The sequence below is a fragment of the Eumetopias jubatus genome, unplaced genomic scaffold, assembly GCF_037043125.1.
Source record: "Eumetopias jubatus isolate StellerSeaLion01/CBP00866 unplaced genomic scaffold, mEumJub1_p1.0 scaffold_6, whole genome shotgun sequence".
Lineage (NCBI taxonomy): Eukaryota > Metazoa > Chordata > Mammalia > Carnivora > Otariidae > Eumetopias > Eumetopias jubatus.
In genome coordinates, this window is record NW_028274812.1 from 135293477 (window position 1) to 135319469 (window position 25993).

General features: G+C 46.0%; 1 protein-coding gene across 2 annotated transcripts; it reads left to right on the top strand.

Moving 5' to 3' along the window:
* The first annotated feature begins 5056 nt into the window (after positions 1–5056).
* Positions 5057–23451, top strand: CD83 (CD83 molecule). Of its 2 annotated transcripts, none has more exons than XM_088024392.1 (5): positions 5057–5136; positions 5240–5355; positions 18383–18593; positions 20939–21045; positions 22286–23451. In XM_088024392.1, exons 1-5 carry the CDS (start codon positions 5100–5102, stop codon positions 22412–22414), a joined length of 600 nt encoding a protein of 199 aa, XP_087880518.1. In that variant the 5' UTR covers positions 5057–5099; the 3' UTR covers positions 22415–23451. The 2 variants fall into 2 exon arrangements, with proteins under 2 accessions (XP_087880518.1, XP_087880517.1); XM_088024391.1 differs by having other exon boundaries at positions 22289–23451.
* Positions 23452–25993: the final 2542 nt, after the last annotated feature.

Genomic DNA, 25993 nt, shown 5'->3' on the forward strand with positions numbered 1-25993 from the left:
AGAACACCATAAAAGAGCAAGACACCATCAGAGAAGATCAGACTTGAGTTAAATAAGAAATCAACTCTAACTTCAGAAATTTAAAAAATATATGATTTCAAATTTAATATGTTAAACTGAAGATTACACACCACTGAATAAGTAACTAGTAGACGGGAAGATGGATTAGAGGAATGTTCAGAGGTCTGCACAGAGAAATGAGTAAAGGTGACACGTGGAGGAAGGGCTTACTGATATGATGGAGTATGCAATGGGAGGATCCAACACCCATCTATCAGGTGTTCCAGAAGGAAACAGCAGAGCAAACGGAGAACAGGCAGTAGTCCAAGAGAATAAAAGAGAATTTTCCAGAACTAATGAAAGCTAGAATCCTTAGCAGGTTAAAGAATACCGCATTCTCTACCAGATACAACAATGCCAAATAGAAAGGGAAGATTTTAGAAGCATTTGTAGGTAAAAGACCCATTGCCTACAAAGGAATGAGTATCAGATTGTCCAGAACTTTGCAACACCAACAACAGAAGCCAGAGGACAATGGCATAATATATTCAAAGCTCTAGGAGAAAATAACAATCCCCTTACATTACAACTGAATTATCATTTAAAAATATGGGCAAAAGAAATATTTTCAGACAAACGAAAATGAAGAGTGTTTACTGCTAATAGGTTTTTGCTGCAAGAATTACTCAAGAATATACTTCAGAAGAAAATGACCCTAAAAAGCAACAGTGAGACTTATGATATCAGATAGATTTGAACAAATATTTAATATATAAAAAAGACTAACTGGGGAGTAGTGAAACAGGGCAGAATGAAGGTCCTGGTCACACCAGTATTCAAGATGGGCAGGGAATGGGCAGAGGTCAGGTATTTAGACATTCTGGGGAGAAGTGGGGCAATTTGGTTAACTTTCTTAAATCAACTATGCTTATTAAAATTATGTAAAGGTAATCATAGCAGATGAGAAATTATATGTACAACTCTTTTTTTTTTTTTTTTTCAGAGTGTGGCCTTGTGCGAGTAGGGGGGAGGGGGAGAATCTTAGCCTGGGGCTCGATCTCCTGACCCTGAGATTACCACCTGAGCTGAAAGCCAGAGTCAGACGCTTGACCCACCGAGCCACCCAGGCACCGCTCTATCTTTCAAATAAGTAGAAAGAACACCATTGAATACAAAGAAATTGGTCAATATTAAACAGATGCAAGACAGAAAAAAAAAAGAATCAGATGGAAAGCAGGTTAAGATACAACATGAAATCAGATGACTGAACTAGATTCAACATAGCAGAATTCAGACAAATGTAAAATTAAACTCTGAATTAGAAAGACAGATTGTTAGTTGTATTGGATTAGAAAAATTTAACTATATGCTTAAAAAAAGACATTTAGAACTTAAAGGCAAAGAAATCGTGAATTCAAAAGTATAAAAAATAAATAAAAGTGTAAAAAAATACTGGCACGATACTAGCCCAAAGAAAGTGGTGTGGTTGTAATAAGAGTGGACCAAATTCTTTGAAGCATAAAAGGAATATTAGGGGGGAAAAAGTCACAAAATAAAGATAAAAAGGAACAATTCACTGGGAAGAAATAATGATAACTTGCTGTCACCTAAAACGTAGAATCAAGTTATAGGAGGCAAAAAAAAATTGATAAAATTTCAAAGATAAATGGACAATATCATAGTCACAGGGGAATTTTAATACAGTGTAATTGGTAGTTTAAGATGACAAAAAGTTAGGTCAGATATAGACCCATCATACAATGAGCAAGCTTGATTAAAGAGACCCACGTGGGGGCATCTGGGTGGCGCAGTCAGTTAAGCATGGAACTTTTGATCTCAGCTCAAGTCTTGATCTCAGAGCGATGAGTTCAAACCCCGCGCTGAGCTCTACACTGGGCATGGAGCCTACTTTAAAAAAAATAAAAAGAGACACCCATGTGGAGAATGCACATTCTTTCCAAGAAGACATGACACATTTACTAAAAGCCCACATATTAGGCCATAACAATTTCTTAAGAACCTGCAAAGAATCATACAGACCACATTCTCAAGTACCCTCAACTGCTGGAGATCAGTAGTAACAATTAAATCCAACCTACATATTTGAGATTTTGGGAGGAAAAAATCCTCTAAATAATTCATGACTATTAACATGTCATGATGGAGAATCTAAGAATGGATTGCTCACATTAACCAGAAAGTTCAACAAGTTTGCTGGCTATACCAAAGTAAGTTTTTATTCACTTGTAATGAGCAACTAGAAAAATTTAGTTTAGTTTAGAAAATTTTATCTGAAAATAGCAACCAAAAATATAAAGCTACCTAGGAATAAATCTACCAAAAAAAGTAGAAAACTTTCATGTATGAAATTTTAAAAGTTCTTAAAGACCTAAACAAATGGAACAATAAGCAATATTGATGGATTTGTAGAATCACTTTCTTAAAGATGTTAGTTTTCTGCAATATATAATTTGAATGTGTTCCTTTTAAAAGTCAAAAGAGGTTTTTGAAATTCACAAGTTGATTATAATATATCTAAGGTAGAGCAAAGAACCAAGAATTCCAGACAATTATGAAGCGGAAGATCAACATTTGAGGGCTCACTCCTCTCCACCACCATATCAAGACTTAACTCTAGTTTAAGTAATAAGAAAGTGATATTAGTACAGGGAGAGACGGACTAGAGAAACATATATGGAAATTTGTATATAACACATGCTATTTCAAATCAATGGGGAAAATAAGGACTTTTAGTAAGCAGCACTGGAAAACTGGTTATCCATATGGAAAACATAAGTTAAATCTCTACACCAAACCAGATTTAAGTGGATTAAAGAACTGCTTACGAAAAAACATGACTTAAAAAGTTTTGGAAGAAAATGAAGAAGGATGTTGTTATGTTCTCAGGGTAGGAAAAGATTTCTTAAACACAGCACCAGAAGCACAAACCATAAATGAAAAGACCCATACATTTGACTACATTAGATTATTTTTTTAAAAAACTCTTTTATACATTAAAGACATCATAAACAGTAAAAAACACAAACCTTTAACTTGGAAAAGATATTTGGCATGCACGTAACCAAGAAAGGATTTGGCCCAGAATTTATAAACAGCTCCAATGGAAAAGGCCAAACGATATGACTGGCAATCCTCAAAGGAGGACACCCAATGGCTTCAAAACGTAAGAAAAGACATTCTTTCCTCCTGTAATCAGTGTCATGTAAATTAAACAAAAAGGATCTGATATTTCACACTCATTAGATTGGTGAAAATGGAAAAAAAAATCTGATGATGCCAAGTCCCGCTGAAGAGAGAATAAATGGGCACGTGTATTTTGGAGGATAAGATATCAACGTCTAATAAGGTGGTGGGAATGCTTGGCCAGAGGATTTGACCATGTCCAGCTTCAGGCAACATTGTTTGTCACAGTGACAAATTGGAAAAAATCTTAAATGTTCAAGTATGGGGTTTAGCAAGGGACAGATGTTTTATTAAGAATATATTGCATAGAGATGTGTTTGATACTTTTATTTTCTGTACGTGTATGCCTAAAAATTTCCTAATTAAAAAATTAGGTTGGCGAGGGTTATGGGCAAAAGGCACTTACACTGTCAATTGCTATAACCTCTTGCAAGGGCAAGGTGGAAGTTTGATAACTATTTATGTTGGCAAGAGTGTTGGGAAACAGGCACCCTCATACGCCGCGGTGAGAACACCTCCGTGGTGGTAATTTTGGCAATATTTAACAAAATTGTAAATTCCTTTTGACTTAGCACAATTTCCTCTAGGTATTCATTCGAAGAAAGTAAGCAATGTTAGAGCAAAGGTTTATCCCCAAGGCAGTTCATCATAGCAATCACAGCACTGTTTGTAATGTGTGTGTTTTTTAAAAGATTTTATTTATTTATTTGACAGAGAAACAGCGAGAGAGGGAGCACAAGCACGGGGAGTGGGAGAGGGAGAAGCAGGCTCTCCACTGAGCAGGGAGCCCAATGTGGGGCTCCATCCCAGGACCCTGGGATCATGACCTGAGCCGACGGCAGATACTTAACCAACTGAGCCACCTAGGCGCCCCCGTTTGTAATGTTAATAATAAAGAAGCAACCTACCACCACCAAAGATAGTCTACTAACTATAACATTAGACTGATCATGTCTCGCACCATCTAATTGGTTCTAATTTATGATGGAACTGCATGATAGAATATTCTGCAGCCACCAACATGATGCTGTTGCAATTTTTTAATCATGTGGAAACTCTTGCAAAATATTAAGGTAAAAGAGAGTAGGCTACAAAATAGTGTGTAGAGTGTCCCATTAAAAATACCTAGCTATGCACGGAAGCTGAGACACCGACATGTCAACAGAAGTTCGGATGACTAGAAGGTGATTTCTATTTTCTTCTGTTGCGTTGTTTTGTTTTGGTCTTTCCCCACAGACTGTGTGCGTGTGTGTTTCGTTTTAATAGGAGAGGCTCTCCTGTGGCTGAGATAATTTCGACAGGCGGGCCTGATAGCCCAAGCCAGAAGGCAGGGAGCCGCGCACTAGACCTGCGGAGTTCCGTGGGAAGCCTAAGGAGTCTCTGGTTACAATAGAACCTGGAGAAGAGTGAGTCCTGGGTTCACCTCTGGCGTCACCACCCCGACGGTGGGCGACTGGGGAAGCTGCGCCACCTCTCTGAATCCGGGTTCCTCTGGGGGACGGGAGGAGCAGACACCCCCCTCTCCCCGCCCCCGGGGAGGGCCTCGCTCCCGCTTGCGGGGAGGGTCAGCGGGGCGCCGTGACGCGCGCCGCGCCGTTTGCAAAAGCCCAAGCGCGCCGCGTCACGCCCGGGTGGCGATCGCCGCGGCCCCGCAGCCGCCGCAGCCGCGCGGACTCGGGGCGCGCGGGGGCGGGGCCGCGCGCGGGGGCGGGCGACGGGGGCGGGGCCGCGCGCGGGGGCGCCCCGCGGGTGGCAGGCGCGGGGGAGGGCTCGTCGCCCCAAGCTGCGGCCGCCCGCCGGGGATTTCCCCTGGGCGGCGCCCGGGGAAGTCCCTGTGCGCGCGGCTATAAGAGAGCGGCGCCGCCGAGCGCGCCCCAGGCCGGCGGACCCCAGCCATGTCGCGCGGCTTCCGGCTCCTGCTCCTGAGCTGCGGTAGGGCCCCAGACGCCGAACCCCCCCGCCCCCCCCCCCCCGCTCCCGGCGATACCCGCCCTCTGCTCGCTGGCTCACGCCGCTCTCTCTGTCCCTTTTGCAGTCTGCAGCCTGGCGCCCGCGACGCGGGAGATGAAGGTGGCTTGTTCCGAGGCTGTGGACTTGCCGTGCACCGTCCACGTGGACCCTCAGGGCCCCTACAAAGTCTTCTGGGCCAAGGTATGCGCGGCGATGCCCGCGGGCTCAGGCTCGGCCGGCTCCGCTGGGGGCAGCGGGGGACCACCTCCCTTGAGCAGGCGACTCTGTGTAGCCCCGGGCGGTCTCCAAGTCGCCGGTCTTCCCGCACGCCTTCCTTTCCCTCCCACCTCGTCCCCCCCCCCCCCATCTAGGTACCAGGCGATTCGATTCGATTAGATTTTGTTCCCCAAGGACCTAATCCTTTTCCTACCCCTAAAGGTGGCCTGAGATGAACGATCCAAATAAGCCGCTTTGGAAGCGCAGAGACCCTCTTATTTGGTTGAATTCTGGAGGCCACCTGTGGTTGTGACCAGCAGGCCACGAAGAAAGCAGCTAGGGCAGATTTGGGTATCGGAGAGGAGGCCTGTCCCCGGAGTTCTGATTTCTGATGTCTGGGGACTGTGATGCCCAGAATTTGGGGACAGGGAGGGAAGGAATGGGCGCTTTGAGAGCAAGGACTCAGAGATCGTTCGAGATGGTTTCGGCTTGTTTCCCAGGTGGGAGTTGTCTGTCAGCCATCCCCTTGGTGGGTTCCCCTGGCCCCACGCTGGTCGCTGCTGCTTGGCGCTCCGGCAGGCCATCCTGAGAGGCCCAGCATGGGGGGCGTCTGGGGGGGGGGCGGCGTCCCTGTAAGAGAAGTGAGTTGCTCTGGGGCGTTTTTTTAAGGATGCCTCTCAACTGGAACCTTTTCAGATGCTAAGACCGCCGTTCTGGCGGCTTTGCCAAGCCAAGCGGTCTCTGGTCTTTTGCTCACCTCCTTTCATGAGGTTACCCACACAGCACCTCTAGTTTCAGCCAAGTGCATGTGATATCCCTAGCCTTGCTCTGCAGCATCTGACCTTAGTGGAAATCTCAGAGCGCAGGCTTTTCTTCTGCCTTCCAAAAAAGATGCTTTTAAGAACCTGCGGCGGCATTCAGCAAGACAGCATGGGACAGTTGTGTGTGTGTGTGTGTGTGTGTGTGAGTGACCAGACTGTCAGTTTGCCTGGACCGTGCTGCACCATTGCTTTTGTGTATTTTGCGCAGCACCCAGTGTCTGCCCTGCTAATTGTGAAAGTGCCCAGTGAATTCAGGCTGGCACTTGGTGAGTTCCGTGCACTGGCTACATTGTTGCGGCCTTGGAGCACTGTCCTGTGTAGCAAAGTAGGTTTGTGATTATTCCCACTTCATTTCTGCTTTATTCACTGTGGGATCAGAGAATGTCGCAATTCCAAAATGGTTCTTGTAGTAAAAACAATAGCACCCAAACAAAAATATTGTAAAAACGTGATCGTTTGAGTGCTCACTCTATGCCAGCCTCTGAGGTAAATATTTACCTACGTTATCTGTTTCGGTCCTTCCAATGGACTTAAGAGATCGGTCCTGCTACTGCTGTTCCCATTTTACAGATGAGGAAACAGTCTCAGGGAGGGAAGGAATGCCCGCTCACTGTTACACAGCTGGCTGAATGATGAGGGAGGGATTTGAACTAAGTAGTCTCATTCCACAGCCTGAGTGCTCAGAGGCCTATCTTGATGTCTCTGTTTTCTACCTCAGTTACTTAAGGTAAAGAAAATAAAAGTGTCCTTGGTCTGGCCAGGCAGGGACTTAGTTATCTTAAAGAAGGGGGGGGGGCATGAAACCATGATCCCTTTCCAAGACAAATTTAAAAAAGAAAATAATATTAATATTCCCAGGGGAGTAATTAAAAGGTACTCATGAAACAAGTAGATGGGGTTTCAGACTGTAAAGTTCCAACAGTGGTCAAGGTAAATCCTCTTGCACAAAGTCATTTGGAATGAGTAAACCATAGCAATTAACCTTTGGCTTCTCCTTGGATGTCAGCTGATGATGTAACTCTATAATATATGTGCTTGTTTACTGAACACGGTTCTTGCGTGATTTACCCTGAAGGTCTCCCAAAACCCTGTTAAAAAAAAAAGACAGCAGTCTCGGCATTTTCTTTTTTTCTGTTGGTTCATGGAATAGGGTCACTGCAAAATCATGCCGTTGTTACTTTTTTAAAAGAGGGAAACGGTGAATCAGGTCCCGGTGGAGAGGCGAGCTTTGTGATGCCGATAAACGATTCGGATCCCTTGAAAACGAAATGCATTGTTCCTTCAAGTGCTTTTTAACAGGTCTCTGCATGTTCTGTAGATATTTATTCTTTCCCAGCCCAGTAATTATACTTTTGTGCTGATTGTGTTTGTACAACAAAAGTGGATAGAGTATTCTGGAAATCAGGTCAGTGGTGAAATACTGAAATACTTGGTTTTACAGAAGATTGAGCAGCTTGTCGCTTTTTTCCCCCACACCACTTTCTTGTAAAATGTTTCCGGAGACTGAAGAGGTGGCTATGAAAGAGGACTTTAAACCTGATGGCCACAGCTGGCCTCACTCATGTCACCTCCCTCCTCATCGCTAGTATGGTTTTTCAGACTCTTTGCACAGCTGTGGGCCCTGAGCTGGACAAGGGAAGCAGAGTCGCTTGGAGTGGGTTTGTTGTTGTTGTTTTTTGTTTTGTTTTTACCATCCACCAGATTGATTCACATTCTCATAGGTCTTCTGCATATCACAATTATGGTTATAATGACACAATTTAAATTTCTGTGTACCACTCAGTTCACCCCCACCACAGGGCATCCTGCCACTGTCCAACTGACAGTGATTACTAGTGATTACCAAAGGACCCATATAAACCATGTGTTTCTTATCATGTGCCTTTTACGGGAAGACCCAAAGCAGAGGGCATCCAATTAGTGTTTGTGATTATTAGGGCAAGTGGGGAAGAAGCAGTGTCCATATTATCTTCTGTTTCAAAGGCACAGTGAGAGGGGGCTGGGGGAGGCTTAATACAGATGTGCACAGGGGGTCATAGGGGGAGCCAAGGGTGGGCAGAGATAGCCCAATTCCTGTTAACCCAACTCTTATTTCCCATGGACCAGTGGCCTTCTCACTGGGGTCCATCAGTGGGGCCTCCTCTCATCCTTTCCTGCCTGTACCTATTAAGGCAGGGTGGGTGGTTGAGAAGAAATAGAAATGTGCCTTCACATATCCATTAGAATAGTAGCTAAATTTAGCCTTTAAAGTTGTGAATTGACTGTGGTTGTTTAGGGAGGTATTTTGAAAAAATATGCAAGCCGACTTTGGTCCAGCACTCTCTCCCATTGGCTGCAAGCGTCTTGCATCAGAGGGCATAGCAGCATCCTGTGTCTCCCAGGAGTAAGCACATCCATTAAAGGGGTACTCCTGGGCGCCTGGGTGGCTCAGTTGTTTGGCGTCTGCCTTTGGCTCAGGTCATGATCCCAGGGTCCTGGGATCGAGCCCCGTATCAGGCTCTCTGCTCCGCGGGAAGCCTGCTTCTCCCTCTCCCACTCCCCCTGCTTGTGTTCCCTCTCTCGCGCTGTCTCTCTCTATCAAATAAATAAAGAAAATCTTAAAAAAAAGGGGGGGCTACTCCTGAGCTTTCTGCTGAGTGTAAGTGGGGTCACAGTCTCTTTAATGAAGCTGCACTAGTTTGGAGGGAGAGGATGATCCTGGATGGAGTGTTTGAGCACGGTCGTGTTTGCTACTAATAATAACAAGTGGTTATTTATCAGAGAGATGTACTACCATCTTGTAGCATGCTAGGAGCCCCAATCGCCTATGTTGATGCATAACGAAAGAGGATATACAGTGTCAACCTAGGATGATATTGCGGGGGTGAGGACACGTCACAAGACAAATGCCCTTTTCAGATTTTTTCCAACGGAAGGGAGAAAGGGGAAGTAAGACTGATTTCAGAGGTCAGTCTTGATTTTGGAATAGTGTGAAGAGCCCCCAGCTGTGGCAGATAATGGGCTACCCCCTGGCCCAACAGGGCTGGCAGAGAGCCGGTTAATGGCTTGCAGGAAGCGACTTGCAAAGTTCAAGGATAGTCACCACGCAGATCTTGCTTCTTCTTGATTTGTTATGAAGCTGTCTTCCGTGTATATTGCGAATCTCCTCTTCAGTGTAGTTCTGTTTTCTGTCTCGACTATCGTTGTGTGATGATGCACCACAAAGCAAGAAGCCCTGCGAAAGCAGAATCCCTTAGTAGGCACTGGAGTTGATGAACAGTCTGGGCAGATGTGATCTGTTCGGCCACAAATGCTGATGGACCTGTGAAGGAGCCAGTGTGTGCCACTCACTAGACTTCCTTGATTCTAGAATTTTATCTGCTGTAAGATAGATTTAAGAACATATATTTAGGAGAGAAAGGAAACATTTCCTATATTAAACAGAGAAGCCCTGAAACATTGAAATGTGAAAACAATGTGTGTGTGTGTGTTAGCATCAAAGGAAAGTCCTATACTACTTGACCTGGTGGAATCACTTTTATGGGCTTTACATTAGGTCAAACCACGAAGGACATAAAGTTGGTTTTCAGAGGTCTCTTGTATTTACAATTTTTCGTTAGTCAGTATTTCTGAAGTCCCAAATGTGTTCCAAGTCCTGGGCCTCATGCTGGCCATCTTAAAATCAGCAGGGAATTTTGCCGGAGGACCATCTTGAGCAAAGACGTGGAAAAGGAATCCACAAGCATTTTGGGGAACCACTGGGGTGACCAGTGATCTGTGAGGGAGAATTATACAGGAGAGGGCGGGGATATGTTACTGAGAAGGCTGGGACTAGGTGGTGAGGAACCTTGAACGCCCACCTATAATGGCTTGAACTCCTTTTGGCAGCAAGGAGTCATTGAAAGTTTTTAAGCAAAGAGGATGACCTAATGACACGTATTTGTAAAGAAGAGCATATTTCTTGTGGTGAAAGACCCACTCTGATTCATCCTGGAAGATGAGTCCCAGAGGGAGGCCTTGTTCTTTCACTACAGCAAAATCTAATCAGGTCAACTCAGCCAAGACCTCAGCACATTTCTGAGATTCACCTTCCCTTCTTTCTTGGCCACCCGTCGTGTCCCGTGGTTCTACAAACGAGTGGGCAACACAGCACGTGGCTGCCTCAGAGGGGCTCTAGGAGTCTTAGCCAGCTGAGAACGGGCCAGCACTGAGATTTTGGGGACAGTGACAAGTCAGAACAAAGTTGCTACAGTCTTGCAGGGTGCAAGAGTGTAGGGAGGAAGAAGGCAGCTGGGGGTTAAACAGAAAGAAATCAAACACTTGTTTTCCATGAATAAAAGGGGAAACCTAGGTCATGTGAGAAACAACATTATCTTAGTTCTGTATTTGGTCGTATCACTACACACAGAAGAGGAAGTTAGGAGAAGGTCTTAGTGATGTAAGGGAAGGTCTAGGGTAGAGCAAGGCTAAAAAGAGATTCATTACCTAAAAAAGGGTTTCTTCATCTGAAATTGTTTGCATAAGCTTTTCCTGGCGACTCCAGTGATGATCCCACATTTTCTACCAAAAGCCCTAGCTCAGAGCTAGACCCATGTACTTCCTAAGATTTAAAGAACACCCATAAACTGACTTTGGATTTTTGGTTTTGCGCTGAGGTGTAGCTGGTTCAAATTCCTGTGTGGATCATGTAATATTGGTTCAGACTAGGGAGCCCAAGGCTTATTTCTATCACACGGTGTTTTGTGGAACACCAGCTCTTGGTCTACTGCGTGTTATTGTCCCAAATCTCTAAGAGATGATAGATTCCAGAAGAGGGGGTAGTTAGTTAGGGTTATAGGTCCAGGTGAGGAGAACCCAGGAGAAAAGCAGGATGCCAGTTGCCATAAGCAATTCATAATCACCTTGGACCAGACACTCTGGGTCAGTTCTGGAGCACGGAAGTTCTAAATCAGATTAGGCCTGGATGTCTCATTCCCTGAGGAGAGGCGAGCATTGTGACCCCAGGGGACAAGTAAGACTGGTCTGCAGGCTGTACCATGTGGAGAGAGCTCCCTCCATGACACATTAATTCATGGGGCGGTTCGAGGTATCCCTATCAGTGAAGGACCCTTTCAGTTGCGAAGCATTGTAATCCAGTCAAAACTCGCTTAAAGTAAAGGGAATATATTGGTTTATATAGTTGAAAGGGAACAAACTTTAAAATTATAATTCACACTTCAGTTATACCTCGTGTTGTGGGTAGAACTGTGTCCCACAGAAATATTATCCCTGGTATCTGCACATGTGACCTTATATGGAAATGGGGTCTTTGCAGAAGTCATCAATTTAAAGTGAGATCATACTGAGTTAGGGTTGGTCCTAATCCAATGGCTGGTGTCCTTATAAGAAAACAGATACAGACAGGGACACACAGAGGGAGCGCCATATGAAGGTGGAGGCAGAGGCTGGAGGGATGTGTCTACAAGCCAAAGAATGACGAGGATGGCTGGCAAACACCAGAAGCTTCTGGAATGAGGCATGAAACAGATTTTTCCCTAGAGCCTTCAGAGAGAGAGCATGGCCCTGTCAGCCCGTTATGGGCTTTTGGCCTCCAGAACTGTGAGAAATATATTTCTTTATTATTATTATTTTTAAGATTTTATTTATTTATTTGACAGAGAGAGACACAGCGAGAGAGGGAACACAAGCAGGGGGAGTGGCAGAGGGAGAAGCAGGCTTCCCGCGAAGCAGGGAGCCGGATGCGGGACTCGATCCCAGGACCCTGGGATCATGACCTGAGCTGACGGCAGACTCTTAACGACTGAGCCACCCAGGCGCCCCTTTATTATTTTTTATTTTATTTTTAAAATTGTAATTCCAGTAGAGCTATCATGCAGTGTTATATTAGTTTCCGGTGTACAACATAACGATTCAGCAGTTCTGGGCATTACTCAGAGCTCATCGTGGTTAGTGTGCTCTTCATTCCCGTCCCCCCCCACCCCCCCACCTTTCCTCTGGTAACCATCAGTTTGTTCTCTGGAGTTAAGAGTCTGTTTTTTGTTTGTCTCTTTTTTTCTTTGTTCATTTGTTTCTTAAAAGACAAATATGGTATTTGTCTTTCTCTGACTTATTTCACTTAGCATAATACCCTCTAGATCTATCTGTCTTGTTGCAAATGGCAAAATCTCATTCTTTTTTTATGGCTGATAATATTCTATTGTGTGTGTATATGTATGTGTATATGTACACACACACCACATTTGCTTTATTCGTTCATCTATCGATGGACATTTGGGCTGCTTCCATAGTTTGGCTATTGTAAATAATGCTGCAGTAAACATAAGTATGCATATATCTCTTCAATTTAGCCCTTTCGTCTTCTTTGGGTAAATACCCAGTGGTGGAATTACTGGATCATAGGGTAGTTCTGTTTTTAATTTCTCGAGGCACCGCCATACTGTTTTCCACAGCGGCTGCACCAGTTGGCGTTCCCACCAACCGTGCACGAGGGTTCTGAGAAAATACATTTGTGTTATTTTCAGTCGCTCAGTTTGTGGCGCTTTGCTATGGCAGCTTAGGAAACAAATGGAGCTGGGTTTAGAGGTTCATGAATATCCCCAGGGTTTGGTGACTTTCTGTCCCTCAGCTCTTCCTTTCTTCATATTGGTTTTACCATCAGCCTCCATCTGCATGGCAGAGAGACTGTGGCTGATAACTGCAGTCTTCGGGGCCTCTCAGGATCACGTGCAAAGGAAAAGATTGTGCCTCTCTTCTAATATGTCGACAAATGTCTGCTTATATTTAAGTGGCTTTGATTGGGGCATGTGGCCACCAGAGCGGTCTCTCTGGTCACAGATGTCAGGCCTGAGTTATGCGTGTGCCTCCTCCAGAACCAGGCTGTAGTGACCCCTGAAGGACGCGAATCAGCACTTACAAGACTGCCCCTTCCAGGTCCCGCGGGACCCAGGAGAAACGAATGGAAGGAGGACGTGTGGCGTGAACAACGAGTGGTTCCAAGGGGTTTTGCCACATTTATTATCATGATGCTTTAGAAAATCCAGAATGTTGTGGATATTTTGGACACATTGTGGGTTGAAAATAATTTCTTTTTAGAGCAGAGGTTGGGACTTCTAGCACAACTTTGCCAGGGAGGAAATGGGAGGTTATCAGGTACAACAACAACCGCTATGACCAACATTCCCTGCACTTTCATGTATTTTCTCTTTTGTTACTTAAAATATCTCCCAGTAGCAAGTAAGAGAGTCACAGGTGGGGAAATGAGACTCAGGGATGAGGTGCTTTACCTAAGACGACCCAGCTCACTGACCGTGAATCTGGACTTTGGGCCTTTGATGCCAAAGCCAGTGCCCTTGTAACTCCCACATTTTCTCTAAAATTTACTCGTTCCCTCAGCAGAATGCCTTTTGAATAATTCCAGTGTGCCAGGAACTATTTAGAATGGGATGGGAAATAGGTGGGCTGGGAAAATGAGAGAGAGAGAAGAGTAACACGTTTAGGGCTCTCTGCGCGATGGACAGACGCTATGGCCTGTGATACACGCCCATCGTCACGGGGTCTTCACACCACTCTCGTGAGATCCAGTCTCCCCCACCCCCACCCCCGTGTCCGCAGAGCAGACGGGAGCCGCTGGGTCAGTTGGCCAGAGTAGCACTAGCCGCGGTAGGGCTGGGCCTTGCTTCCAGGTCTGTTTGACTCCAAAGCCTGTGCTCCTAATTACGTTGCCTCTGCCATACTCATAACTCTCTTAGCAGCCATAAATTCAGCTCTGTCTGTTAGACCCAGTAAATTTCAAAGTGGAAAATCATTTTTCCAATAAAACTACACTTAGAAAAAAACGATGTTAATGCGCATACATTCTACCCTCATTATGACATCAACCTCCGAGCCAAACTATTTTGCACGTTATAAAGAGCTGTTTTTATGATGAATGGGGATTATATTGGCACTTTAATTGAGTTAGAAACCAAGGTACATGAAAGTTAGTGCATGAGAAATGCAATAAAGAAAAAGCTGTTCAATGTGATTGGAATATATCAAATTACTTTCATTCCACCTTTAAATACATAAAGTCCATACCTTTAAATACGTTTAATCAAATTGTTGGATTAAATATTTAAATGCATATTGCACACACATTTTGCTCCTCAAAAAAATCTCTTCCTTTTCTTTTAGTTTTCTATCACATTCTTAACAGATCTCCTGTATGATAAATTTGAATTCCAGGTTTGTGATCACAATTCTTTCTTTGCAACAGGCATGGAACTATTGCTCTTTTATATTCAAATATGGTAATCTAGAAGGTGAGCATGTATTTGGATAAAATTATTTAAACTGAAAAAAAAAAACTTCCAACAATGCAGGGTTTTTGACTGAAATATCGGTTCAATTTAAAACATATTAAATCTTTATTTGATTTCTTTTATTCTAGTTCAGATTTGTCCATCATTAAAATAAACACTTAATTCACATGCCCTTAAAATTAATACTTGTATTTGCTTGCTTTAGCATTCAGCAAATTAAAGAGTTTATTTAATTTGGGGCTTGTGGTTCCTTAAGGTCAAATCTCCATTTTAGAGAAAGAACATGTTACTTAAATTATTTAGTCACATCGAGGGCCTTGAGACAAATCAAATGTCCCTCGGCTTTCTGAAAATGAGATGTCCTGTATTTTACCCTTCTCTAATCCAATCAAAAATATAGAATTGTCAGCGTAAGAGTTAGTGCATGGAGCGTGGATTTTTAAAACATAATTGGGATGAGTGTTTTGAGGAATTAATTTGCCCAAATCGTGTTGTGGTTTAGCGCACTACAATATTAGCTTTGTAAAGTACGCATTAAATAGTTCCCATCAATTATGCTTGGCTGTGAATGAATCCGAGGGTTCCTTTTGTTATAAATTACTATTTCCTAAAATGCTTTTGCAGAGAGGCAATGAAACACTTTCAGATTTGGAATGTTTAAAGAGCTGTTCTTTGCCAGTGGTTGATTTTGAGCCAGCTCAACTGTTTATAAGAACTCATAAAACAAAGCAAAGTTGAGGATGGCCCATTTGCTGGTTGCTTCTTTTCCCTCTTTCTGAAATTCTCCTTTGGTTCTTGATGGTGCTGCTTTTCACCACAGAGGACTCAGCTGATAGCTGCTTGGCCACAGAACTGAAGTTAATGATTTGGACTTTTGCATAAAAAGTCTCTTGGTGCTGCTGGTACCTGCTTGCATTTTGAGCATGCAACGTTAACATAAAATCGACAACGATTTTTGCAGCTGTAGGCAAATCCCAGACTCCCCAGATGGAGTCACATGAGAAGATCTGTCTTGAAATGGCATAAAGAAGGAGGAATAGGCATCGTGTGTACATACCTACAGCTTGAAGCTAGAGGGAGTGTTCTGAAATATTTCCAAGTGCATTGTGTGAATTCACAGAAGGTTTTGCTGTGGTTGGTCATCAGGCAAAGACCGCTGCTCGTGACTTGGGCAAGGGTTCCCAAGTTCAGCCCATAGTTTGCTCAGTTTTCTGGGCCTTTCAGGAAGACCCAGGAAGAGGCCATTGGAAGCTGGCCCCATGAGAACTGAGATATTTTGCCTTGATCCCACGGATGGCTGTGATGGGTCAGTAAATCAAAATTCTGCAGGTTGCTTTGGGGTTGTTTTGCCTTTTGAAACCAAATAGAGGCCTGTTGGAGGTTTTGCCACAGGCCTGTGGAAATCTGACCATCGAATAAATGCTTTCGCTGTTTGATACTGCTGATTTTTAAAGTAAATTATTTTCTGCAGATAGGCGGAAGGCATCCGCCAGCCCATTCTGATCACCTGCACACACTCGCTCCAGCCGGTTTGTCAGCCGGCAGGATAATAGGGCCACCTTTCTGTAAATAAGCGCAATAGTTTCTGTTTCCACCCTCTCCAGAGGGCTCTGCGGTTTTGATCTTGACTTTCAGATGGATCTTTCTGAGTTGAGGGGAGGGGTCACTGGATGGGACCAGAGGCCCCCAGGGAGAAAACCGGAGATGGATAATCTCAAAATGATTGTTGCAACCAAGTTTCTGTCCTTTCAGATGCAGGATTTCTAGCAAGACAGGGTCTGGTGAAATTTATTAGAAATAAATCTGAGTTGACGCATTTGGAGGGTAATTCAGAGAAGAAAGGCAGGATGAGACAGGGAGGCAGCAAACACCGGGCTGCAGTTCCTTCAAACTGACCTCATGGAGGTGTGAGGGCGGCTCTTGGGACAGACGGACCCTGGAGGGTCCTGGGCACCTGCCCCTCAAAAGCTCTGGTAGGAGGGAGCCCCTCAGCCAGGCGCGGAGAAGGGGGCAGGGCGTGAGCACATGATGAGGCTGCAGTTCGTGGTTTAATTAGGCTTGAAAAGGGGAAAACTGGACTAAATTAGATGTATTACAGAATCAGTTGTATGGCTTGAGTTCCCCCTAAGTTTCCTTGGGTACTCCTTGTTTTTTTTTTTTTTTTTTTTTTTTTGCTTTGTTTTTGAACATCTGAAGGCCGCAGTCTGTAGATCCTTGATTATTTAGGAAGGAACCTTTCAACCCAAGAAGAGCCGTCAAGAAATGGGGTTTACTTTCATAGACTCTGCCTGAGAAAACCCCTTCGTCTCAGCCCCCGGTGCCGGCAGTGAATGGAGCAGGGTTTCTTGCGGGAGCCGTAAATCTGCCACCAGATGTCTCTGCAGCCCGCTCGGCAGAATGCTAACGAGCACCGGGGCGGGGGAGGCCGGAGCCCTGGCTTTCTGGGGACCTCCAGGTGCATTCCCTCGCGTTGTAAATGAAGCAGAAGCCGCCGAGTGTGTGGTTTGTGTGTGGTGTGTGTGTAATGTGTGTGTGCCCCGCATGTGCGGTTTGTGTTTAGTGTGTGGTGTATGTGTGTAATGTGTAGTGTGTGTTGTGTGTGTGTAGTGTGTTCGTAGTGTGTGTGCAGCGTGTGTGCGTGCGTGTTCTTCCCTGAGCTGCCTGGGGCTCCCCGGCCCCCCCCCCCCGCCCCGATTCCTCAGTTCCTGACTTCCCCACGCCGACTCCCCTGGGCGAGTGCAAGAGGAGTGGCCGGCTGCCAGCCCCGATTAAACTCAGGGAAAGGGGGGTGAAGGCAGGGCGGTGACCGCTGCTGACCGCTCCGTCCTTCCCGGAGGTGGCTCGTTGGCGCTGTCCCGACGCTAGGGACAGGTAGGGAATGCCACTAAGGCCCGGGCTCCCTGCTGGTCCCCGGCCATGGGGCCAAGGGCGAGGGCTGCCCTCCCCCCCCCCCCCCCAGCGCTGAGAAGAACAGTGACTTGCCTTCCCGTTTGTCACTCGGTTTTGGAAGCTTGAAAACATCTCACTGGAGGACTGGCGGGCAAGCTCGTTAGGCAAACTAAACATCTATCTGGGGGAATAAGGGGACGGTTGCCTAATCTTTGGAGTACTAGATGATGCAAAGACCCCACCAATTTGACCAAAAAGACCGTTGAGGGAGAGAGACCCAGCCAGATGAGCGGGGTTGGATTTGGCGTCTCCTGCCGTCAGGCTGCTCTGTGTGGGTACAAAGATTGAAGCCATCAGTGTCCTTCCCTGTGCGTCTTGGCATGAGCGGCCCATGATCTTGCACACATGGTGTGCACACAGTCTTCCTGCCCCGCTGGAGAGTCAGCCTTGTCCAGTCTGCGGCGTCACGCGCGGCCCCACGCATACCGTGGGTTTGGAAGGACGCGGTGCCCGTTTCTAGGAGGCACGGCTTGTGCAGCTCTGTGCTTTTCGCTGAGTCGTCAGGCCGCAGTCTCCAGTTTAGGAACAGTTCCAGATAAAGGGCCGAGATACTAAGGATCGTTCGGTGGGTGAGTTGGTATCTGAAGAAAACAAGAGAACGTTTAATAACGAACAACCGGCCACAAAATATGACTCAGTGTGATTCATGCACTTCATCTCATCACCCTCGTCCACACGTCGTTCTTGTCGGCAGCAACACTCTGTCCTTTGTGGAGGCTGGAAGCTGGGCTACAGAGAATCATAAAATGCAGGCCTGATCCTATTCCAGAAAATAGAGCCTGAGAGAATTTTCACATATTTTCTCCTCCCCCGAAGGTCACACATGCATAATATTTTGTTTTAAAAAAACTAGCTGAGGATGGATATTATGAAAACAGGAGGCAGAACCTGGATGGTGGCGGGTGGGGGGGCTGTTTGCAGGCTCTGTCAACGGCGTGATGCAGTGTGATTCTTTTTCAACAGCTGATGGAGGGTGGCAAGGAGTGGACTGAGGTGCCCCCGGAGGGTCTGCAGTACCACCGGCAGAAGGAAGACTCCTTGGAGGCCCCCAGTGAGGGGCTGTACTTGAAGATCCAAAACGCTAGTCGCTGCCACACGGGGACATACAGGTGCACTGTGGAGGAGCAGGACGGGCAGAGAAACCAAAGCGGCACGGTGACCTTGAAAGTGACAGGTGAGGTGACCTGCTGCACCTGTTTCCCCCTTGCAAAATGCGTGTGCACTTGCAGTCGGCCCTAAAACCCTCTCGGCCCTAAAACCCTTAACTGGGAGCTTTGGATCGCATCTGTGCCTGAAAGCTAAATTCTCCTACAAGAATGTCAGAACTTTTTCTGCTCCTTCCTCCCTCCCCCCTTCCCTCCCTTCTTCCCTCCCTCCCTTCCTTCCTTCTCTCCTCCCCCCTTCCTTCCTTTTTTTCCTTCCTTCTTAATAAAGACAGATCTATCCTAGTCAGATAAATGCCAGATGTAGCCAAACCACTAATCAGGGTGTTGTTTATTCATACGAGAGTCCTTTGAAGCAAATAGGAAGTATTCAAGACTAATTTTTGGAGAAAGGGTGTAGTCCTGAATACATCAGGGTACTGTAGGGCCTTTCTAACCTGGGCCTTTCTAACCTGGGCTAAGGGGGGCTGCGTCATGTTGCCACCTTTTTACCATGAGAACAGCATCTCCTTCCCATTTACAGTGATGACTTTGCCCAATACCTCAACTAGGGCCGAAGAAAAAGGACACAGTGAGAAAATAATGTTCCAGTGACAGAACACACATTTTTGCTCTATGCAGTAATACCAAGAATTGAGCTCCAGGATGAGGATTATCTCTTTGGATTTCTTTCCCATACTTTTTCTTTATGGAGCTTAAAATGTGCCTTGCATTTGACTTTTGCTCAGCGCTTATTAGTGGTGGGGGCTTGAAATGACAAACACGTTGTTGTCATAGAGTTTCCTGATTTTTGTACCTTAACGACTTTTTCCTTTTATTGGGAATCTAAAAGGAATCTGACTTAAGAGAATATTCCTTTTTTCACAAGAACAGGATCACTGTGTTGGGCTCAGTGTTTGGATTTGGTTCACTGTTACACACACACACACACACACACACACACACACACACACAGACACACACACCCCTTATGCCCTTCTCAATCTCAAGCCCCTTAGGCTGCTTTGTTGGTCTTCATCCACTTGCTACATCCGACACGGTGCGCTCTGTGCTGGTGTCCGCAGTGGCTGTCACACGGTAGGCTGTGTGTGAATTCACGCTCACACGAGTGAGGGAGGGAGAGCAGAGAGAGGAGGCGTGTTGTGTGGGGTACGGAGCCGAGAGAAATCGAGAACAGCTGCTTTCCTCTCCTCTCCCGACCACGTTGCCTGCAAGTTAGCTGGTTAGACTCCAGAGTCTCTGGGATCGGGTTCAGCTCGGAGCAATGCTGCTCACTAGTGTGTGACCTTGGGCAAATCACCGTCCTCTCATCTCTAAAATGGGAGCGACCGCATCTCCAACATGTGCTTATGGTGACGGTTGAGGGGGATATTGCACTAAAATGCTTCGCCCCTTGCCTGGGATACACTGAGTGCCAGATAAAGGTTAGGAACCATTAGGAAAATGGCTCTCCACCTTTCATTTCTCTAGTCACAGACCCTGGCGAGAATCCATCTCTGCCGATACTCAGGAGATGTTGAACCCAGCCTCAGGGGTTGCCAGCAATCTCCAGGCCCATCCCGGCCCCAGGGGAGGACCTCCCCAATCATCTGCACTCCACCTGCCCCTGCCTGGGCCTTCGAGCAGATTCAGCACATGTTGGATGTCATGTCTGAGTGAGGAGAAGCCACCCTTGCTCTGTCTGCTCCTTCTGCCTTTGCATCCCCAAATGCTGCAGCCACAGCCTTTGGCAGCCCCCTGGGGAGCCCCTTAGCCCACCTTTGCGGGGGGCCTTGGCGGAGGAGCTTTCAGGATTCTATAGAGACGTGCTGACTTCTTCACTCATAGCCCGGCAGCTCACCCGCCCTGTTCCTTCATCCCCCGGCCTCCTGCGGGTAGAGCACCTAGTATTCTCCACAGCACAGATTCACAAATGGTGCGTCATCCGGTGTGAAGGCATCAGAGAAGCCAGGAAAGGCCGGGCCTCTGAAATGGAGGCAGGTGGGCAACGGGGTCAGTCTGGCCTCGGACTACTGGCTCTGCCCCGGCCTCACTCCCTCCGCCTCTCTGCGCCCCGAGCCCTTCATCTGTAAGATGGGGGTACTCACACCTGCCTCCAATGATCGAGTGAGATCCATAGGCCAGGCCCGCTGCACACGGCCAGGCACAGGTGCGAGTGAGCTCCAGCCGCCATGGTCACCGCTCTTGCCGCTGTCCCTCGCGCTCGTCTTCCCGATGGCCCAGACGTGAGCTTAGGAGTGGGAGACAAGCAAGACGCGGAAAAAATCCGGCGCAAAGCATTCTTAGCTTTTTATCATGGTCGCAAAGTCCTGTTAAATGGCCTCACGTGTTCCTCTTTTTTTTTTTTTTTTTTAAGGTTGCCCTAAGGAACACAAAGAAGAGACTTTTCAGAAATACCGAGCTGAGATTGTACTGTTGTTGGCTCTGGTTGTCTTCTACTTAACACTCATTATTTTCACTTGTGTAAGTATCTTTTTAAAAACACCGATTATGATGAAAAGATCACCCGGGGCACCAACCCAAATATATTTTGTAGATAGCGTGAATCATTTAATGGTGGCGAGAGATGTTCTTCCCTGAACCTTGCACTTGCCGAGGCGCCCGCACTGTGAGCTCATTGTGGGAAGCGCCGGGCTTGTTTTCAATCTGCTTGCTCTGCGCAGAGCACTGCAAAGAGAAAACACAGTAAGGTGTGAGAGGGAGGTTTGAGAAGGCCCCGGGTGGAGACAGTGGTGGAGAGTGCAGCACCAACCTTCCACCATCCTGGGGCAAAGGCACCTCTCTTGCTGTAGGCTTGTGAGCCCGTGCAGCCACGGTGGTAGACCAGCCTCCTTCTCCTGACCTTGAACTGTTTCCTCCTGGCGGGTTCTCTCCTCTTATATTTTGGGAACTTCCACCTACTCCTTGAGAATTAACCCTGAGAAGTCAGGATAGTGGGGCATATACAGGGAGTGTCCTGGGGTGCTTAAGTGTCCTTGACATGCCCTTGAACTGTTGGTAGCAGGCTCTCCAGCTTCAAGACCCTGAACCTCTTTCTGCATGGCCATGTGCCTGGATTGACCAAAGTTGTAGGGGAGCAAGGCCAGCTCTGGGCCTGATGCACTAGGAAGCCGGTCTGTCGCATATGTTCCAGTAGCGTCAGGAAGGACAGCCTACTAACAGGACAGAGCTCACCCAAGAGCTGTCCCAGGGCTAGTTCTTGTCACTTACTGGCCCCCTCTACTCACTTCCTTGCCTCTCTGGCCACGGACTCGTCTCTTGGGTGCTATTTTGGATATCAGCCAATCCAGTAACCGCCTACTGTACAGGCATTAAGCTAGGCACTGATAGGGGGCATAAAAAGGTTATAGGACATAGCTCCTGCCCTCAAGGAGCTTATGATTTGGTCATTAGAGTTATCTGCACCCAAGATGGTTAGAATTACTAGAGAGAAATTTTAAGATTGAGTGACTTTAGTTTCTTGTTGGCAAATGCCTGTCTCTGTGGGCACTGATTTTCCTTGCAGGTAACTAACAGTAGAGGCTTGCAATGGCCCCAGCCTGTAGTCAGGGAATCTCGTGGTCAGTTTGGAGTTGGCAGTGAAATAGTAGGAGCCCCCTTGTAGACTGAGTGAGGATGCCAGAATGAGCTGGCCAGCCAGCTCTTAGGGAACGAGGCATTTTCCCGATTATTCATTTCTTGACTTACCTCTTTTACTTTTCAGAAGTTTGCACAACAACAGAGTATTTTTCCAGATTTTTCTAAGCCTGTCATGGAACGAGCTTTTCTCCCAGTCACTTTCCCACAGAAACATCTGGAGCCGGTGACTCTTCACAAGACAGAACTGGTATGAGCAGGATTTCTGCAGGTTGTTTTTCCAAAAGTCGAAGAAGGCTCAGTTGTACGCCTGGACGTCCCACAGGACAAGAGAAGAATGAGCCCCACACCGAAGAAGGCATCCTGCCTGTGAAGTCCTTCTGAAACCCCTGACAGTGGGTCTCAGCCCACTTTTTGTGAGCAGGACTTCAGAAACCATTACGTGACCACGTAGCATGGGGCCACCTGCAGGAAGTCCCTAGTACTGCTGCTTCACAACTACCTTTCTTAGCATTTTCCTCAGCTATCTGGTCAACCTCTTGGAAGTCTTTTCAGTCATATGCAAGCTATGGTGAGACGCAGTTGGAAGAGGGTCTTGGGAAATACGGACCTGGAGCTGGCCCTGTGATAGACTCTTGAGGACCGCTGTCCTCTGCACATCTGGGAAACATCTCTTTGAATTTGCTTGTGTTTTCTTGTACTAGCCCAGATGGTTTATGTCTGGGAGAAATCGACAGGCCAAACTGTGAGACAGCGGGGAATATTTAGCAAATAATTTCCCAGTGTGAAGGCTCTGCTTTTACTAAGGAGTATTGTGTGTACATAGAAATAACAAGTTGATGAACTGTTCCCCAATGGGGCTTTTTCATCTGTGAAAGACACCCATAAAGAAGCAATAAAGAAGAATGCCACGTTTATTTTTATATCCATAGATACCTGTCAAAGAAGGATTTGTTTTTTGTTCTCCTTTTGAAATCTACATCTATGGTTATGTGTCAGGGCTGATGGACAAGTGACCTCAGTATGGAGAGTGAGTGAGATGTCAGAGAGGTCAGAGAACAGGACCACGGGACAGCCAGCTAGGTGACGACCTGTTGGAGATGCTGGACCAATCATGCAATCTGGGTTCTAGCCCCGGTTGTCCCACTACCTGACTGTATGATCTTGAACAGGGTCCTCATGATTTCTACTTTCTCAGTTGTAAACCGAAAGGTTGTTGTCTGAGTTGATTGCAATAATGTATGTGAAAATGCTTTGGGAAAGCATAAAGCACTATAAAAATTTGAAGCTCCATTGGGTCATTATCCTTGTTATTACAGTGGTGTTCTAGGCATGAGAGAATGCCTTTCATTTTTCATGTTTTCCATCATTCCAAACAAAGAAGGCCACCAATAAGCCTTTTCCATAGTCTTCTGTGAGTTCTTTTGGGGAAGCGAGGAGGTCATGTCAGTGACACAGCAGCCGAAAGTGCTCTAAGATATGGACACACAGGAACCACTGGGCCATGGGGAGAAAGGAGTCCACAAAATGTTAAATTGACATTTTGACAGTTGTTGGGTTTCTCTTGTCAAACCTGGCCCTTTCCCAGCTTGCTTTCCAAAGAGATTTTATCCCATTAGTAGTGCGTGCATTGCCCGTACTGATGTTAGGGAGTCAGAGGGAAGCCAAGGTAATGCAGTGTTCTTGCTTCTTTGTCATACCCTTCACGTCATGAAGTGACTGCATGTGAATAGGGAGTGTTTTTCTTTTTTAGATTTAAAACTACTCCTAAAACTTTGGGATCAGTGCTAGGATGTCTGTAAACTAGTTTGAGAACCAGAACCCAAGATGAAATTCTGGAGATGTAACATTGGCTGAGCCCTTCCAGAGCGAGGGCATTTATGGTCAGTGGACGTCTATGAAACAGCACCCCTTTGTGCCCAAGGATGCCCTGAATCCATCCTCGAGTTGCCTTGCCGCCAGGATGTCCATGATCAGCGGGACCACATGCGTGACTGCTGGTGAGGGGTGAGGGATGGAAAGAAGGAGGGTCTTGACTTCAGAAGGATGTGGACAGTCAGGGTCTCTGCACCTGGGATTCCTAGGGTTTCACTCAAGATTTGCATATAGGTCCATTACCCTCGAAATGGTAAGAACAGTCTAGTACAAGTGGCTTAATAGTTGTAAAAGTATCATAGGTGACTCCTCTTTGGAAAATGGCTCTTTATAAAGATGAATGCTCATAAAATGTCTGTAAAAGCTGTAGATTCCCTTTCAGTGGCATCAACTCCATTCTCAGATGCTTTCCCAGAAGTGCTGGGGAGCCCATTGGCCTGGTAATCACAAGCTCTCTACTCAGCCAGGTTTGAAGCCCAGCCTCAACACTTACAAGCTGTACTTGTAAAACTCTGGGTCGTGGACTGCCTTGTCTGAGCCTCAGTTGGCAGATCTTTAGAATAAGAATAAGAACAGCATCTGCCTAAGAAGTTTGTTGTGAGGATTAAATGAGGTAATAGGTCTAAGAGCTGAGCCCAGGGTCTGGCAAATGGTAAGCCTTAGAGTAATATCAGAGCAAGAAAGAACAAAAAGGCAGCAGAGAAGGTGACCATGAGCCTTTGACAGACAAAGTGGTTTTGTCAAAAGCAAGGAATTGACTTGGTGTAGGAGTTGTGTTGCTTTCAGAGGATGAATACACAATGAAACCAAATACTTCGTGGCCATTGGGATTGCAGTTCAGGGAAGACCAGGGAGGGGGCCACCCCCATTAGCTTGAACTGACTCAAGCGAAAAACATGATGGAGATTTGAAATCAGACTCAACATTTTGCACCTAGTGTTTGGAATGAGAAAAAACTGTGTGTGTGTATGTGTGTGTGTGTGAAAGAGAGAGCAGGGTAAGGTGGGTAGGGCAGAATATATCAAGGAGAGTGAACTGCCTTGATTGAGGAAGGTAGATGATCATGAACCATATTTGTTCTTTGTCTCCACTGGCAGGGAAAGCTTTATTCTCTGGACCCTCCTTGGTCTACGCAGTTAGATCTAAGGTTCAAATAATTTCACTTTGGGATGTCCCAAGACACCAATACAGACATGAATATCAGCACCACATCTTTCCAAAAGAAGGCCTGTGGATTTTGTTTTCATAAAAATTCATAGCAGGTTTCATCATAGGAAACACTGAGCTGCACTCACAGAACCCAACAGAGCCCAATTATTTGCCGGGGTTGCAGGAGAAGGGATCCAGCCACAGCCTGTGGACATAGAGTATGTGAGGCTCATGTGTTTGACCCCATAGCTCAGGGAGAGTCTCAGAATAATGCCGTCTGGTTGTCCCGCCCTTCCCTCATTGGCGACTTTATTTGGCTAGATTAACTGGATCATTGTCTGATACTCCATCTTTCCTATGTTAAAAACAGCCAAAGGCCTAAAAATCCTAGGATAGGAGATGTTTGCTTAATTCAACAGCAATTAGCCCTCATAGTTTTGCAGCTGATTGTTTGCAGAGCCAGATTTGATCGAATTGGTTGGTAAGATACAATCAATCAGTTCTTCAGTCAGAGTCTTTTATTGCTATTTATTATCCTTTTAAGACTAAGTGTGTTTATTTTCTAATTTTCATTTTTAAATTGCATTCCAAGTTCAAATTCTACCACCTGTAGAGTTCTACCACCTGGAGTGTCTTGTGTGTATGTGTGTGTTGAATGGGTAAAGTTAAACATTAAGTGTGTTTGCTGAGCATTTACTCTGGACAAAGTACTATTGTAGGCATTCTCTGTAATACTCAGAAAAAGCAAGACACACCCATCCTTTCAAGGACTTAAAATCTAGTGGAGGGAGAAATGAGCCTTAAGCTGTAA

Coding starts and splice junctions, on each gene's coding strand:
- CD83 (XM_088024392.1), top strand. CDS start 5,100: ATGTCGCGCGGCTTCCGGCTCCTGCTCCTGAGCTGCG. Junction 5,137..5,239: donor GCTCCTGCTCCTGAGCTGCG/GTAGGGCCCCAG, acceptor TCCCTTTTGCAG/TCTGCAGCCTGGCGCCCGCG. Junction 18,594..20,938: donor GGTGACCTTGAAAGTGACAG/GTGAGGTGACCT, acceptor TTTTTTTTTAAG/GTTGCCCTAAGGAACACAAA.